Raw genomic sequence first — 17,500 nt, 5'->3', positions numbered from 1 at the left:
CGTTCCTCTTAATGTGCTATAGTTTTCCTTAAGATTCTTATTCTAAGAACGTTAAGAAAATTACTTGATCGAACGGGTGGTATAACTACAAGGAGATGAAATACATTCCGTTCCTGTCATTTTTTTATGAACCGCGTCATTGAAACAGTGATTCGAACCCTATAGACTAGGGTCTTTTTTCTTCTTTTATAGGGTTTTAGGAAATGTTGACTTGGGTTTATAGATAAACTTTTACTTTTGTTAACTAAGTCAATAGCTTAAGTTACTGTTGACACTGACATCAACCCATCATCTACATAAAAAATATCTTTGACTAATCATGACTACAATCTTTTTCATATTGACCTGCTATCATTCTTTAATGCAAAGATTGCAACACTGGCTGAAACAGCTCCAGAAAGTTTAATTGTTATTCTAAACTCTATTATTTCATCTTCTAAATTACCAATTTTCTCATTTTTCCTGGCTTTCTGGGATAAGCACCATGATGTGGAAAATGCCAAACTTTGCCATCACGATTACTTGATCCTTCTTTTGGGATTGATTCTCCATAACCTTTCTCTATGAGATCATTCATAACTTTGGCATAATCAATATCTCTGACTTTACCTACAATGTCAGGGGGTACTATGTGTGGGGCCATGGAATAGTATGAAAAAAATGACGTAAAATTAAACTGAATTTTATCTCGCCTACATATACTTTCTCTCACATATCAAGAAATAGGAGTATTTCCATAAAATATTCTTGTCCTATAACTACTGACACCTTTACACTATTCATGACAAGTAATAAGTGAATCTGAAAAGATGGGTCACTAAAAGGAGTCATGGCGGTTATTTTATATTGGTCGGGGCCACAGAATGAAAAAGATGATAACCAATGCTACAGACCAGGGGTTACTTTCTGGGAAGGCATGAAGCAATATGAAAATTCTGACGTCGAATTAAACTGAATATGGTCTCATCTATAGTACCTACATATCTCTCACATAATAAATGTTCCTGTCTTATAGCAAATAACACCGTTACACTATTCATAACAAGCAATAACTGAATCTGCAAAGACGACAAACAATGAGCGAGGGTCATGGGGATTTTTACATATTGGTCGGGGGCCACAGAACGGAAAAAGGTTTGGAACCACTGATGTTTGGTCTGTTTGTAAAAACTGTGCGAGACCCGACCTAAAGAATATTCATTACACGAACATACAAATACACAGAAATAAATGCATATCTATCAGTCTAGACATGTATGTATACCGGACAGATAGATAGATAAATGTATAACTATGAGATAGGTAAACAGATACGTATTCATTACTGTGCATATGCCTGTCCATATATTTGAATGTTCATTTTAACAAAGTGAATGTACAATTTTAACAAAGTGACTGTATCGAAGCACGGAAAGGGTCCTTAGTCATGCTTTTTAGATCAATGGAAGAATGTCGAGTGAAGCGCATTTGATGACACTAAATGCAGTATTTTGTTAGTGAATGAGTGAGGCACTTAGCCATATGCGTCGACAAGGAGACCCGAGTTTCTTAGTAACGACAGGATCGATCCCTGCTTCTTGGAGGAATGAATTATTTACTTATTCTCTCTCTGGCTTTGACAACTCCCCCGCCCGCAGTCCATTGTGGGTGATTTACACCGAGGAGGTCTTCAATGCAGTGCCTGTGCCGCTAGCATCTGTAGTAGAGTGTCACTATCTTTTAAATAAACATTTTCTTCATTTCACCAAGAGCGAAAAACAAAAGAGGCGCTAAGGTTAAATGCAAATATCGCTTATTGTTGATTCTATTCCAATTGGTCAGTTGTTCTACCATGTTAGTGGGTTGAACATACCTGATTTTAACATCTGGGATCAACCATAACAAAACTGTTATACGTAAAGGTAACCTGCCAACAATAAAGCTGCTTCACGTACGAAGTGTTATCAGTCACTGCTTATGTAGTTAGAACTTTTTGAGTACTGTTTTTTCCACATTGCAAGGAGTCGTAATTATCCTCATTCAGTAACACCACCTACATTAGATCATTATATATCTGAGTTAATGACCCACGTAGATTCAAAAGTGAGAGAGAGAGAGAGAGAGAGAGAGAGAGAGAGAGAGAGAGAGAGAGAGAGAGAGAGAGAGAGAGACAAACAGACAGATAGAGTCAAAGATAAAAATAAAATAGAGATTGTATTTCTATAACTTGCCTCAGTTTATAGCTCAGTGGTACTGTATTCCGGTACGAAGTTGTGTCGTGCTAGAACGAAACATTTAAGATTTCTACGGTGATAACAGGTTGAAATATACAATAATATCGCGTTTCTGTTTATCATTATTACAGGTTATCATCATTCTCATAATTAATTCGGTATCAATAATAGTATTACTAGTGTTGATCATGAAAATGATAATAATTACGATAATAACAAAATAACAAAAGTAATGATCATAGTTATAGTAAAAATAATAATCTTTCTGATAATTGAATATTCGTGATTTTAATGACGAGAATGGCATGATTATTAATTTAATAGCAGTATTATGACAGTGACAATGGCAATTATGATAATCATTATGCTAGTAATGAAAATAATGATTATATCCTCGTCATAATTAACGTCTTTCTTTCCGGTTTGATAACTGTTACCATCATCAGCAAGAACGTTAACTTTATTTTTGGTGTTTTTACAATTATTGTTGTACCTGTTCACAACTGGCATCCCACTATACATACATGTACATAATGCATACATTAATATACAAACACTAACAAACACTACCGGACAGACAAACAGACAGGCAGGCAAACAGACCGACCGACATAAAAGTAGAACAATTATGTGCCAAAAGCTTAATGTTAAGCGTGTTCGTTAGAGCTGCCACAGTCATGAAGGTAAAAGATTGCACGTATTTTGAAAGGAAATGCGTCAAACATTCAAAATATTTTGGCTGTCGACCCCTTCAGTAAGCAGCAAAGATTGTGCAAGATGGCATCTATAGTGATGACATCCAAGATTGAATGAATAAGAAAAAAAATGTTTTGTCTAACTTCCGAATCAGTTTTAAAACAACGTGGAACTTTATTTAGCTTTAAAAGGCTTTTATCATACTGCCCCCTCTAGGACGACACGAAAGAAAACACTTCCTTATAAAGACTTTAGTGTTGTAACCTGCAAACGATAGCAGAGATGGTGAAAACTGGTTTTAACAAGCGAAACCACGGGATAGTAAAGAAAACAGAGCCACGTGGAACATCAACATTGCAGAATTTCCACCAATCTTTGACAATTCTGAACAATGTTGTTTTTTTAACCTCGATCGCAACGGACGTCACCCATAACACTCGCTCGCCAAAATTCACGACCTACAAACTCTCGAGAATAGTATATAATCTTTTTTCACATGCTCATATCTTCTGTTTGCTCTCCCGATGACGTAATACGTAAAATCTCCCTCCCCCCCTCAACATACCTGTGCGAATTCCTGTTATTGATCACTTACCTAGCTGCACTGCCGGCCTTGTCCCGCCTCTTGTTTACGCTATGCAGGCAAATCGGCGGGAAATCGAGCATGTTTGTGCTTCGGGATGCAAAAGTATCCATTTTAGAAGTGGAAATAGGTTGTTATCTTCATCATTTACGGGGTTTTATTGAAGATTGATAAAGTTGTTTTTTTTATTCCTGAAACGTATAAATGATGTTATCTCCCCCGCCCCCCACACACACCTGTTTAAAGTATTTTTGGAGGGTTAAAGAGTTTTCTAGAAGCAAAATTTGGTTGTCATATGTTGCAGGTCGTGAAGCGTATATGTTTTATCATTAAATTGGTGAGATGGATATGATTTTAGATGAAGGATGGTGTTGATAAACTTTCCAACTACCGCGAATTCTATTGATTTAAGAAACTGAAGAACCATCAATTAAACTAATTATGCCCCCCCACTAAACAACAATTTCCTGTAACACCAAACACTTCACCCAAGACTCCAAAACAAACAAACAACCAAAAATACCACACAGCAAAGACACAAAACAAGATAGATATATCTCACACACCACACACACAAAAAAAAGAAAATGCACAAACAACCATAACAATAAACCCTTAATGCACCGAAGACCTCCATTGCCTCAAACATCAACAAACAGCTGCCACAATCTTCACCAAGCACATGACTGAGGTAAATATTGATAAGGTTAATCAATAGGAGGGTCACATGTAGTCATGTCAGTGGGAGGGGTGGGGGAGGAGTGAAGGGGTAAGAGGGAGGAAGGGGTAAAGGTGGGAAGAGAGAAAGAGGAGAAGGGGGGAGGGAGAAATGGGAGAAGAGGGAGAAGGGGTAAAGGTTGGAAGAAAGAAAGGAGGAATTGGAGGAGAAATGGGAGAAGAAGGGGAAAGGTGGAAAGAGAGAAAGGGAAGAAGGGGGAGGGGTAAAGGTGGGAAAAGAGAAAGGAGGTAAGGGAGGAGGGATAAGAGGGGGAAGGGGTAAAGGTGAGAAGAGAGAAAGGAGTAAAGGGAGGAGGGAGAAGAGGGGGAAGGGGTAAAAGTGAGAAGAGAGAAATGGGAGAAGAGGTGGTAAAGAGATCCAGTTTTGGGCGGCTCAGGTCCGGATAATGACCATTCACAGGATATTTATCGTCAATCATGAATCAATAGCGGATTCTGGCTAGCTTGACCATGCTCGGGCAATACGGCATACCGTCAATCGTCAATCGTTAGCTTTCGACTGGGTATTGAGGTAGAAATGGATGCAAACTGCATCAGAGAAGTTTAAGGTGCGTGGGTTATGGAGAGAAAGTGTGATTTATATATTACAGAACCAGTAAAGCGGATATTAATTTCGTTTTTATTTTTATTTCTTATTTTTTCGTCGCAACCTTCTTGGTGTTAGTCTCCATTTCCTCTGGTCAGGTTAGCGTCCTATTTTCTTTTTTTTAAACAAAAGTCCTATGGCCACGCTTTGTTTATTTTTAAAACTCCTACTGTGACTATTATTTTCGCTTACACGTTCTACCCTTCTCTTTCTTTTCTGTTTTTGTCTCCCGCGCGTTCCCGAACCTCGTTCCCAAACCGGAAATGTTCCAAGATTAAACAGTATCTAACTCCGACGCCTCACAACATTTTTGAATATCTCCCACCAGTCTTCGAGCCCGGCTGCGAAGATGACTCCGAACACACCAAGATCCACGAGGAATACAAGAACCTGGTGGACTTCATGCTGGGGTCGTACATGGAGGACATCGGCATCACTCCCGACCAGTTCGAGTCGGCTTGCGGGAAAGCCGCCATCAAGACCACGTTCCATCAGGTTAGTTTCGTTTCCATGTCAGTCGGAGGAGGACGTTGCAAAATCTAGGATGTTTATTTCCTTTTCTGAATTGGAGATTGTTCGTATATTAGAGAAAGTAGAGGAAGTTTTGTATCTACCGTAGAGTACTGTTGATTATTATTGTTTATTTGATCCTACATCGCATAAACAAATATTTAAGGAGCTCTTCTCCACAGACGCTGTTCGAACAAGTGTGGGCGGCTGACGACTACGAGATTTTCAAGAGAATGATGATCCAGAAGAACCTCGAGTTGCAACTGCAAGCACTGGAGCTGCTGCAACAGCGTTATGGCATCATCCCCGAGTCATGTATGCCCGGCGATGCCATGAGTCCCGAGGAGCAAGCAGTCATGGAGGAGGTTATCAAGTAAGTACTGTTCGCTCGACCAGTCACGGAAGTCAAAGCCTAAGTATGGTCACACTAGGCCTTCGATAGAAGAAAAAACAGACACCAACCATATTTAGGTCGCTAGGCCTACACGGGTGTAAAAAGGTCGGGGTCCAACACTCAGATCGCAGGATAAAAGGTCACTTCAAGGAGCTGGGAGGTCACAGGCCACACCAACCTTACCCCAACACAGTACAGAGATCACAGTTACAAAGCCGGAATCAGCAGGTTGGTTGTTATGTGGCAACTCTGCGGGCCAACTAGGTCAACTACGAGAGCTCAGGCGGTCAAACATTGCTTGTATGAAGGAACTTGTGCTTTTTTATGCTATGATTGCCCTAGGATAAATTAACCACCAGATCACATGGAGACGGTATTATCAATAAAAAAATTGTTTCTATTAGTATACTTCTGGTTAAAATTTCTCTGACCTAGTTGAGCTTAAAGCAGAGTTGAGTTGTGAGTTGTGCAGCATGATTAGGTGGTCCTCGTGCCCACCGTGACACTGTGCACTCTCTGTCATTTTGGGCTCGAGCCACGTTCACTCAGCCAGCACTTTGTTAGGAGAAGCTGCACCCATTTGAAGCCACACTGTAAGGCCAAGAGGCAACTGTTTTCAGCATTCATACAGACTCTCCAGTCGCTATCTTAATGCATCATTTCCGACTTGGAATTGTTTCATAACTAGGTGTCAAATTCTGAAAACAAAATAATGTCACTTAGCTTAAGTTGTCTGCTGTTGATGTGCGGTTTATCCTCCCACAGTCCAAATAGTTAACACAGACATCAGTTTTGCAGGATCTGGCCATGAGTGATCAGCACTACAGCTGGTCCAGCTAGTGAAGCACTTGTATATGGTGGCACCTATAATGAAGAGTGCCACGGCTATATCCTCTTATTATGAGCAGATCGGCCACACACTATCGTTGTTAACATGAATACTTTCAAATGATGTACAAGAGTGTTTACTGCAACATAGACTATTGCAGAAAGCACTGGAATGCAGTTTCTTGTGGATTTTATTTGGCATATGTATTTAGAAACACAAAGTTTTCTTTCTTTTCCTAGATTCAACATCATGCTATGTCTGATTAGTAGGAAATAAGTGTGTTAAGTAAAGGCACAAGCTTCATGTAGTCCCCACAGATGATGCCAGTGTGCCCAAGCAATAACCCCCCAAAAAAAGTATGGCATATTTTGTGGTTGTGATAATAGCCATGAGTGTGGGTTGGGAGTTGTAAGCGGTAAGCCGTACGAGGTAAGCCGCAGCTATCCTTACTATCTCTCTCTTTCCATGACCCCTGGCGACAAGCCTCCCTCTGACACGAGCGCTATGACCGACGAAGAACGAGCTTTGTTGGAAGAAGTGAAGAAGTAAGTCCAGCCCTTGCACTCAGTCACCTCCGGAACGACTCTTGTAGGTCCTTTAGTGTGCTAAGCCCGAGTTCGAGGACCAGCGTCTCGCGTGGCTACCTTGCCTTTGCCTTTGCTCTGCCTACTCGGAGTTCCAAGCAGGAGGTCCTTCGGTGGTTTTGTTCCTGTGGGGGATTCCTCTGCTTAGTGTGTGTGTTCTGTTTTGAATGTAGGGGTAAGATGTTTGTGGATTAATTTGTTTTGCTTGTTAGTATCGTCAGTGGTATTGTTATTTCTTTTGTTGTTGTTGTTATTGTTGTTAATATTATTGCTGTTGTTGTTTTGCTATTGTCATTATTATCGTAATTATTATGATCATCCTCTTCATGATCATTCGTGATCCTCCTCCTCTTCATCATCATCATCATCATGTCACATAAAATCAGAGTTTCACTCGGCGTTTGATTCTGCACAAATTATTCTTTGTAGACAGAATCGGTTGCCTTTCATCAAAGGTAGATGTATCTTTCTGTGTCAAAGGCATTTTTAAGAGGAGTAAACTGTCTGTATCAGTGTAATGTTGCAAAGGTGTGAAATATTGCATAGTGAATACGATTCAAAAGGAAATCCATAGCCCTGTTTCATGAGCATCTGAGATTGGTTCGAAGACGCCAAATATTCTTCTAGGCGTCTGTCTTGTAACACATAAACTTATGATTTATAAACGTAGGTGGGTGTTAAACATCAAAGCTTGTATTCCGCTTTATAATTTCTTGATTTTGTACCATTTGTCAGAAGATTCAGTTTCTTGGCGTGAAAAAAAGAAGGACCGAACATAAATTTCATGTTTTTTTATTGTATTTATTCTTTATTACGACCTTTCTCTATCAGTAGTATAACCGAGCCAGACGCTGGTCCTTGTAAACGCATTTGGAACTTCATTTCTTCCTAAGCGTATATGTATGATAGTATACAACATGGTTGGTAGCTAAAATTATTTACAAATTTTGAAATGTGATTCGGTGTAAGTTACTTTCCCTTTTTATCCAAAAATCAATTTTATTTTATTGAAATGTAAATGATAAAAGTCTATGACAAGATTGTTTTTCTTGGAAAATATAACCGAAAATTCTCGTTATTTACACCGTGTCATATTTTACTTTGTTCTGGCTTAAGATTCTAGATTTTTGTGCACGGTCATTGTTTTTGGTAATAAGTTGTAGACGTGTAATAGCAGAAGCATTAGCAAGTCCATGGTATTACAAAATAGAGACCTTAACCTGGAAAATGAATCGGTATTATTCGTGGAAAAAAGAAAATGGCGGACCCTCTTCAACCAGGTAGTCGCCATTTTGTTAATTTTGTTCTTAATATATTTTTTTATTTACATTTATCCTGCTTAAATGTTTATTTTTGGCTGGAGGAGCAATACTTCAAATATATCATGCCTTTACAAAAAAAAAAGGCTTTCTTATCTAATTCTATGCCTTTTATGTTGGTTTATCTATGGTTTTATTATTATCCAAAAAGCAAAGTCTCTTGCATGTGCACACAAGCAGATCTGATTTCTGTATACAAGGCCTGAAGGTAAGTCAAAAGTCCAGTCGGTAATTCAGTCAATAGATACTTGTCTTGTAAGTCACGCTTAGGTATCCATCCAGTCTGTCTCTCTCCTGTTCAGTCAGTGTCTGCACCGGAACTACTAAGGGTTAGTTTGATTTAACTCGCAGAGTATAATATTTCTTGCCAGTTTTTACAAGGAAATTAATCTTTATTGAGATATTTGATTTTTTAAGGATAGTTTTTCAACAAAACGTCGAATTCCCGCACTTGCCGGCTACTGCAACGAGCGGGTAAAAAAAGGGGGAACTTTCTTCTTTTTTGTATTTTCTCTGCTTTGCTTCGTTGAGCTGAGAGAACATCGTGCTTATGACATATCTAATGGGTTATGATATGGGCATGTCATATACATATGTATGTATATATATGTATGTATGTATATATATGTATGTATGTATGTATATATATATGTATATATTTATATATACATATATATACATACATATACATACATTTGTGAGCATACACTCACAGGTTAAAACTTCAGTTATTCGAGAACTACTCATGGTCATTACTTATACGGCTAGCACACTGTCCTGTATTGTGTTTTGCTCAAGAAATGCACAATTTCTTATCTTTCTCTTGGAATGGAAGGTAATTAATAGTATTCCGTAAGGACTTCAGTAGAGTGCACTGATATATGACAATGCAGTTGCTCAGAAACCTCAATGGACCGGCAAACGATCATATCACAAAAGAGCCGAATTTATGAAGTTCAGTCTGTATAGAAATAAACAAGACGAAAAAAAAGAAAAGGGAAATTAGACTATGTTTTAAGATATGGCTAGAAAGGTAACAGACACACTTTAGCTTAAGTCCCCCCCATAAAGATGATTGTAAGTGAAGAGAGGGACAGAGACGGGCATTGGGCTGCAGCAACTAAGGTAAAGTATGTGGTAATTATACCGTTGTCTATTATCTTTTATCATATTATATTCTGTCTCTCTTTTCTGTTTTCGTTTGTCAGATGTTCAATGATTTATTTAGAAAAAATAATGTTTGTTTGTATGTTCAGAATGAATTTATGAAATAAAAACAGACCTGAAGAAGAGAATGATAACAAATTTACGTTTTGCAAAATCCCCCACCCCCCTTCCAAAAGAAAGGGAGGGGGGGGGGACTGCCATTGTTAATGCATATTGACCGAAAACCCCACTTTGACCCCCAAAAGAAAGTGTCTTGAGCACGAGGCAGTGCCAGTGAGTTTAATAATGATAATAATAATAATAACAATGACAACAATAATTATAATAACGATAAATGTAATAATAGTGATAATTACAATAATGGTCATAATAATAATAACAAGGATAATAATAACAGCAATGACAATAATGATTATAATAGCAAAAGTAATAGATACAGAAAATAACAATAAACAAGCCATAAATAAGCAACAACCAACAGAAAAGCCCAAGAAGAGAATCATTTTTGTACCGGCGCCATCTTACCTTAACTTCATACCCGGCAAGAAATCCAAGAACACGAGGCTGTGAAAGCGAATCTAATAATAATGATGATAATAATAATAATAATAACAATAATAATAGTAATTATCATAGTGATAATAGTAATAATAATAACAATAGTAGTAATAATAATGATAACAATAGTAATAACAATGATAATAATATTAATTAATAATATGATATTAACAACAATGATAGATATAGAAAAAAATAAGTAAACAAACCCGACATAAGCAACAACCAAGAGAGAAAAGGCCCAAAAGAGAATTCAATTTTTTTTTAACCGGCGCCATCTTAACCTGAACTTCCCGCCCGACAGGAAATCTCTCGAAGAACACGAGGCTGTGCAGGCGAGTCTGGACGAAGAAACACGAGATTTGGAGAAGGCGATTGTGGAGTCCAAGTTCGAGAAGGCGAAGCTGGAGCAGGAGCGAAATAGGGAGAGGGAGATGCTGGAGAAGGCGCTGAAGATGTCCTTGAGTGACACGCCAGAAGAGGAGGAGGAGGCGGAGGAACCGGCGGAGGAGGAGGATACGAGCGCACAGGTTAGTTGTTTCGATTGTTTTTTGTTTTTTCGTTTTTGTTTATGTTTTTTTTCTCGATGTTTCGTTTTTTTCGTTTGCTCTCATTCCGTTGCTTTTCTTTCATCATTCTTTCTTTTTTCTCTTTTGTTTTATTCTTTCTCCTTTTTGTTTTTATATATATTTTTCATTCTTTCTATCTTTTTTGTTTTATTATTTTCTTTCTCTCTTTCACCCTTTTTCATTTCTCTCTTTCTTTTTTCCTTTCTTTGAAACATTGGTAATTAACAGTAATTAAAGATGACATGCATATGCACTACCCCCAATTCCCAACCTTAACGGACTTACCAGATTGACTCCAAGAGCATCTGATTAATTGTAATAACAGTAATGATGATAATGATAATAATGATTAATGGTGATAATAACAATAATAATAATCATCATCATAATCATAATAACAATACTATTATTATAATGAATTTAATAATAATGATAATGATAATAATAATAATATTATTATAATTATAACAACAACAACAATAATAATAACGATGATAAAAATAACGTTAACATTGATAATAACAACTAGAACAAGAAAACACCAAAGCCGCTATTGCAAAACCAACAACAACAACAACACTGACCTCTCGCCCCCCCCACCCCCCACCCACCCCACCAGAGCAACGAGATCGACCCCGAGAGCCTCCGTCGGCGGGCGGAGTACCTGAAGGAGCAGAGGGACAAGCTCCTGGCACTCAAGCAGCAGGAGAGGGAGAAGCAGCTCGCCGCCTTCGAGGAGTCGGCGCCCCAGAAGAGACCCAAGTCCTCCAGGGCGGCTAGGAAGGTGGGTTGGGGGGAGGGGAGGGGTTGGGGGGAAGGATGGGGAGGTGGGATGGTAGGGGGAGGGGGAGGGGGTGGGTGAGAAAGGGGGTGGGGGAGGAATGGGGAGGTGGTGGGGGGAGGAATGGGGAGGTGGGATGGTAGGAGGAGTGGGTGGGGGAGGAATTGGGAAGTGGGATGGTAGGGGGAGGGGTGGGAGGGAAGTAGGAGGGGAGGGTTGGCGCCCCAGAAGCGATCCAAGTCCTACAGGGCGGCTAGGAAGGTGGGTTAGGGGAGGGGGAGGGAGAAGATGATTAGAGGGAGGGGAGGGAGACGGCGATGGTAGAGATGGAAAGGGGGGGGGGGTAGGAGAGGGAGTAGAAGGGAAGAAGGGGAGTAGGAAGAGAGAGAGAGAAATGGAAGGAAGGAGGATGGGAAGAGCGGGGGAAACGAGAATGTTAGGAAGGAAGAAGGAGGAATGGTAGGAAGGAAGGAAGGAGGAGGGGAAGGAGGAAGGAGGGGAGGGGGTAATATAGGAAGGAAGTGAGATGAGGAAGACACTAAGGAGGAGAAAAGTGGTAGGAGGAGGAAGGGAAGGAAGAGGCAGGGGGAGAAATGGGAAGGTGAAAGAGGAAGGAAAAGAGAAGGGGAAGGGAAAAGAAGGGAAAGTAGAGAAAGAGAGGAGGAGGAGAAGGGATGGGAAGGTCAAGGATGATGACGATGATAATAAATGCACATATGGATATATCAACTTGATTTCTGTGCAGAGAGATGAAGACTAACAAGATTAATAATTCTCTACATGTTCTCTTCGGTTCTCCATCGCACGCAATAACCCCCCCTCCCCCCCACTCCTCCTGCAGGTGCTGGCTGGCTCAGACATCGACGCCCACACGCTGCAGGTGCGGAAGGCCCTGGCGGAGCGACTGAAGGCGGAGGTCATCGGGAACCAATAAACCACATACTTCATGAGGATTTATGTAGATCTCCTGAGTCGCTTCCTTAAACTTCATTGCGCTCTTAGTTTTTTTTTAGCTGTGTCTGTCAGTCTGTTTGTCTGTCTTGTCGGTTCCTATCTTTGTATTTGACTAGACTGTTTGTCGGTTTCTTCGATTTCTCTCTCTCTCTCTCTCTCTCTCTCTCTCTCTCTCTCTCTCTCTCTCTCTCTCTACCTACCTATCTTTCCTCCATTACCCTGTAATAGAATTTCCATTAATTCATCATATTCATATTAAAATTTCTCAGCATTTCCGTGGGATTTAATGAAGCGTTTGCAATTACATTTCCCCGCTGTTATTTCCGTGTAATGTTCTTTGTAGTTGTCGCTTCTTGTTTGCAAAGAATGGAGGAGACAGTATTGAAACAACAGTCTTCTAGAAATGGAATTTTAATGTGTGATACTGTGTGAACTACATCGGGTCAGTGGGTGAGAAGAGTGTGAAACAGGCACATACAAAAATAAAGAAAAAAAAATAGGATTTTATTGTTTATTCGTAAGATGTATACATAAGCCTTAGGGTCAACTTGAAGCAAGAAAAACAACAACAACGCACAAGATCAAATGCTGTTTCTTATATCAGTTTAACGCTTCCAAATACTTGGTCTCTTATACTCCAATAGAGTCATAGCACGTGCACACAAACTGTCTCCTGCTTAAGGAATTCAGTCCACCCATTTTGTTGGTGTTTATAATCCGTTTTCTTTGGAGGGAAAAAAATGAAATATGTTTAGGGTTCGGTATTTCGAAATTTTCTCGTAGATAAAATTGCCGATGGTTAAGATTCATCTCCGGTTGAAGAAAAAACACCATAATTAAGTGGTAATCATCAGTATCAAGGACTGGTAATCATCATATGAGAATGGCATGGTAATAACTTGTTTGTTATTTTAGTGCAATATTTTTAGGCATGTTCTAATCAGAGCCATGATTCGAATGACATTTTTTTCGAGAGAGATAGGGAGATATAGGAATTTTGTTTATCCGAATCTTAAGAAAGAAGCATATTAAACGACCTCCACATAGCACGAGACATTTTGTTGACTGTATGATTGAGATTATCATAGCTATGAGATATGTGATACGATTTCGACTCTCCCATTGCTCATGTGCACTGCTCAATGTGATAAAATATGCTAACGATAATACAAAACGATGTTATGCTTAGTCCTAGTTATGATATTTTATTCGCTTAGTGATTATTATTTTGGAATGTTTATGCAGTAGGTTTACCAAGAATCAGTGCCTTCATCTTATAGCTATTTTTCACCTTTATTGGCACAGAGATGGATTCTGGATGGCGAAAATCCAGCAGATCTTAATCTCTTCAATTAAGAACTTTATAAATTGAAACTTCAGATGGGTAATTGTAATTAAGGATTTTATTCATATGTCCATGGCTTTGACTATACGCTGTACCTCTCTGCCTATGCATCTTTTTTGTGATACGATGTTAGGGAGAACGAATATAAAATGAATACCCACTCCCCTGAAAAATGTGTAACTGGTGATTTATTTCTTTTTTCTTTTATTCAACTCGTCACGGAAGCTGATGTTCACCCATAGAAATAAAGAAAAAACATGTGTTTAAACTATAAAAAAAGAGTGATATGTCCTTATCATTACCTTCACTTTTGTTTTCGTTCAGATACAGATTTTCCATGTGATTTGTTATGGTTTCGTACGATGAAGTAGAATTCAGAATCACGTTTATATGGTAGTGTAATGCACGTGGGTGAGTATTTTTGCCTAAAGCACCGCGTCTGCACAATAAACTACACGAGAAAATTATGTTTTAATATCCTCCAGAAAGAGCATCTATTTCTCAGACACCGTGTTGGGATATCGCACAAACATATACATATACATAGAAAGACGCATCAACACGCAATGTTCATACATTACATATATACATTATCTCGAAATCGTGTATCATCAACACACACAGATGTACATACTGTACACACACATGTACATACACACATACATTATCTTGCAGTTCTATATCAACACACGTACTTAAACGTACACACACATACATTACCTCGAAGTCGTAAATCAACGCACACAAATGTATATACCTATGAAGCCTTGGAGGGTGACCTTTATTTAGGCTTCCATGACCTTTAGGTTCTTGACCTTGGCCCCTCTCAGCAACTTCCTTCTCGAAAATCTTACGTTTTAGATATCATCAAGGTCAAGATCAATCATTTTTTTCTTAATCATAAGGAATGTTCCTCTACCAATTGAAACAGGACAATAAATCCAAAAGACAATACAAAATAAATTTCTTTATTATCCTTACAAGACAACAGTAACGAGATTCACATTATTTTCTCTTCTTTCACACCAGAGAATAGAACTTCCCCGAATTAAACAAATCATGGTTGAATATAGTTTTGGCGGCTACGCGAGCCTCGTGATTTCGACCGGCCCGCCGCTCTTCTTCAAGACGGTGTAGTTGGCGCTCACGAAACGGAAGAACAGCAGGTCCTCCATGGCGGTGAAGAAATTGGCGAGGAATTTGGCGTCCGCGGGCTGCAGGACGGCGCACGACCTCACTTCGTTGTCGCTGTAGTGGTAGCGGTCATCGTAGCCGAGGAGGTGGCAGGCGGCGGCGTCGGTCACCTCCCCCTCGATGCTGCTGAGGGCCGGGAACCTCCAGCGGCGGTAGCGCTTGATGGCCTCGTCGCTGGCGGACATGAGCATGCCGCGCTTGTAGAAGTTCTTGATGATGTTGGCCACGCCCTGCGCCGTGAGGGAGCACCTGGTCACGTGCACGCCGGAGTAGCGCGGCCGCATGACGGAGAGCAGGTCGCACATGTAATCCACGTCCTCGTCCGACACCTCTTTGAAGGAGACGTCCATGAGGTGCGTCGGAACCCGCGTCAGGTGGTCCTTGGTGATCTCGTACAAGCAGAAGTCAAAGTCCACTTCCAGCCACATGAGGCTCGGCAGACAGGACGGCGTCTGCAGCAGGGCCGTCAGGGCGCCAATATCGCACACTCTCACCCTCAGGCAGACGAGGTGCCGCGTCACGTCGTTCAGGGCCAGGCTCTCGATGGTCGCCACGTTCATGCAGCCGAGAAAGTCCTCGAGAGGAGCGCTGCCGGCCTGCAGCACGCGCACCAGTTCGTCCGTCGTGTCGGGGTATTCCCACTCCAGGTGGTTCATTTCGGCAAAGAATATCGGGTAGTTCGTTGTGGCTACCAACTCCACCACGCCCGTGAGGTCTGGCGCCACCATATTCTTCTCGACGATCACCTGAATCTTGCTCGGAACTGTGTGCTGCAGCAGCGCGGCGACGGCGTCGGGCAGCACGGCGCTGTTCCGCACCTCCCAGTAGCGCGCAATCTCCACCTCCTTCGCTATGGTCTTGACGACGAGCGGGTGCGTGCGGCACTCGTGGATGACCCGCAGCGTGTACCCAAAGCGGTCCTTGGCTCGGTCCATGTGCAGGACAAGGTTCTTGGCGACGCGAGACACGTTCTTCTCCGGAAGGTCGGGCTGGTAGTCGAGGAGGCGGGCGAGGTGGCCGGCGGCGTAGATGACGATGCTGTCCTCGTCGGCGATTCTCTTCACAAGCGCTTTCATCGGGATTCCCTGGAGGTTCTGGTGAACGGCGTCCCAAGCGGCCAGGAACTGCGTCAGCGGGTGAGGAAGGGTCGACGTGGCGGGCGTGGTGGACGAGTGCGAGAAGCAGAAGGCCGAAAACACTGCCTGAACGAGGTCTCGCGAAAACAGCCGGGCCGCCTCCTGCTCCAAATCCTCTCTGAGATTCGGCAGACCATTCTTCTCCAGGCTCGTCCTCAGCAGGCGGCCCAGCGCCAGCAGCCACTCGGTCAGAGACGAAACTTTCAAGCGCTTCTCCGTGGACATCATGTGCTCGACGATCCCCCAGAGGAGCTCGGTCGTGGTCTGCGTCGCGACGGACCACCTCCCCGCCAGCCACGCGCGGCACGCGGGCTCCACGAGGGCCGGGTAGGTCAGCACGTCTGCCACGATGCCCCGCCGGGCCTCCACCCACGCGCGGAAGGACTCCCGCTCCTGCCGGGAAAGGAACCTGGCGGCCAGGGCGTGCGCGGCGTCGGCGCTCAGGCCGGGCAGCGAGAGGAGGAGCGTGGGATGGTGCTCGGCCAACATGCTCCTGGCGGCCGCTGCGTCCTCGGGGCGCGTCAGCAGCATGAAGCTCGCCTCCGTCCACTCCTCCAGGGCCTCCTCCAGGGCCTCGCGGCAGAACTTCATGATGAAATCGTCGATGACGATGAGGACGCGCGACTCCTCCATCCACTCGGCGAGCGTGGCCGCGTCCCAGCGCTCCGTCGTGTCGCTCAGCGTCTCCTTGACGGCCTCCCACAGGCCGCCCTCGGCCGCCTGCGCGCCGCTCAGCACGACCACGCCCTGCGGCAGAAGGCAGCCTCACTCAAGGGGCCTCGCTCGCATGGAGCTGAAGTGTTTGTGTACACACACGCGCACAGACATACAAACACGCACGCACACGAGGACACACAGACATACAAACACGCACGCACACGAGGACACACAGACATGCAAACACGCACGCACACGAGGACACACAGACATGCAAACACGCACGCACATGAGGACACACACACACACGCAGACACATACACACACACGTAGACACATGCGCACACACACACACACACACACACACACACACACACACATATATATATATATATATATATATATATATATATATATATATATGTATGTATGTGTGTGTGTATGTGTGTACGTATATATATGTATATATATGTATACATATATATATATATATATATATATATATATATATATATATATATATATATATATATATATATATATATATATGTGTGTGTGTGTGTGTGTGTGTGTGTGTGTGTGTGTGTGTGTGTGTGTGTGCATGTGTGTGTGTGTGTTTGTGTGTGTTTGTATACGTATATATATACTTAAACACATATATATAAATAAACTAAATAAATAGATAAC

General features: G+C 41.9%; 2 protein-coding genes across 3 annotated transcripts in view; one reads left to right on the top strand and one right to left on the bottom strand.

Annotated features, from left to right (window-relative positions):
• Positions 1-14,290, top strand: part of LOC138866446 (cilia- and flagella-associated protein 36-like) — a 26,975-nt gene extending 12,685 nt beyond the window's left edge. Inside the window, exons 2-6 of the mRNA XM_070139062.1 lie at positions 5,145-5,311; positions 5,509-5,699; positions 10,482-10,707; positions 11,366-11,530; positions 12,369-14,290. Of these exons, the coding sequence (XP_069995163.1) occupies positions 5,145-5,311; positions 5,509-5,699; positions 10,482-10,707; positions 11,366-11,530; positions 12,369-12,461 (842 nt within the window). The 3' untranslated portion in view covers positions 12,462-14,290. The remainder of the gene's footprint in view (positions 1-5,144; positions 5,312-5,508; positions 5,700-10,481; positions 10,708-11,365; positions 11,531-12,368) is intronic.
• Positions 14,291-14,780: 490 nt separating this feature from the next.
• LOC138866444 (uncharacterized) overlaps positions 14,781-17,500 on the bottom strand; it is a 10,038-nt gene continuing 7,318 nt past the window's right edge. For both annotated transcript variants that reach the window (XM_070139049.1, XM_070139050.1), the window contains one exon: positions 14,781-16,903. In XM_070139049.1, the coding sequence (XP_069995150.1) occupies positions 14,909-16,903 (1,995 nt within the window). In that variant the 3' untranslated portion in view covers positions 14,781-14,908. The remainder of the gene's footprint in view (positions 16,904-17,500) is intronic.

The sequence above is a fragment of the Penaeus vannamei genome, chromosome 25 (genome assembly GCF_042767895.1).
Source record: "Penaeus vannamei isolate JL-2024 chromosome 25, ASM4276789v1, whole genome shotgun sequence".
Taxonomy (NCBI): Eukaryota; Metazoa; Arthropoda; class Malacostraca; order Decapoda; family Penaeidae; genus Penaeus; species Penaeus vannamei.
This window is presented reverse-complemented; position numbering and strand designations above follow the sequence as displayed.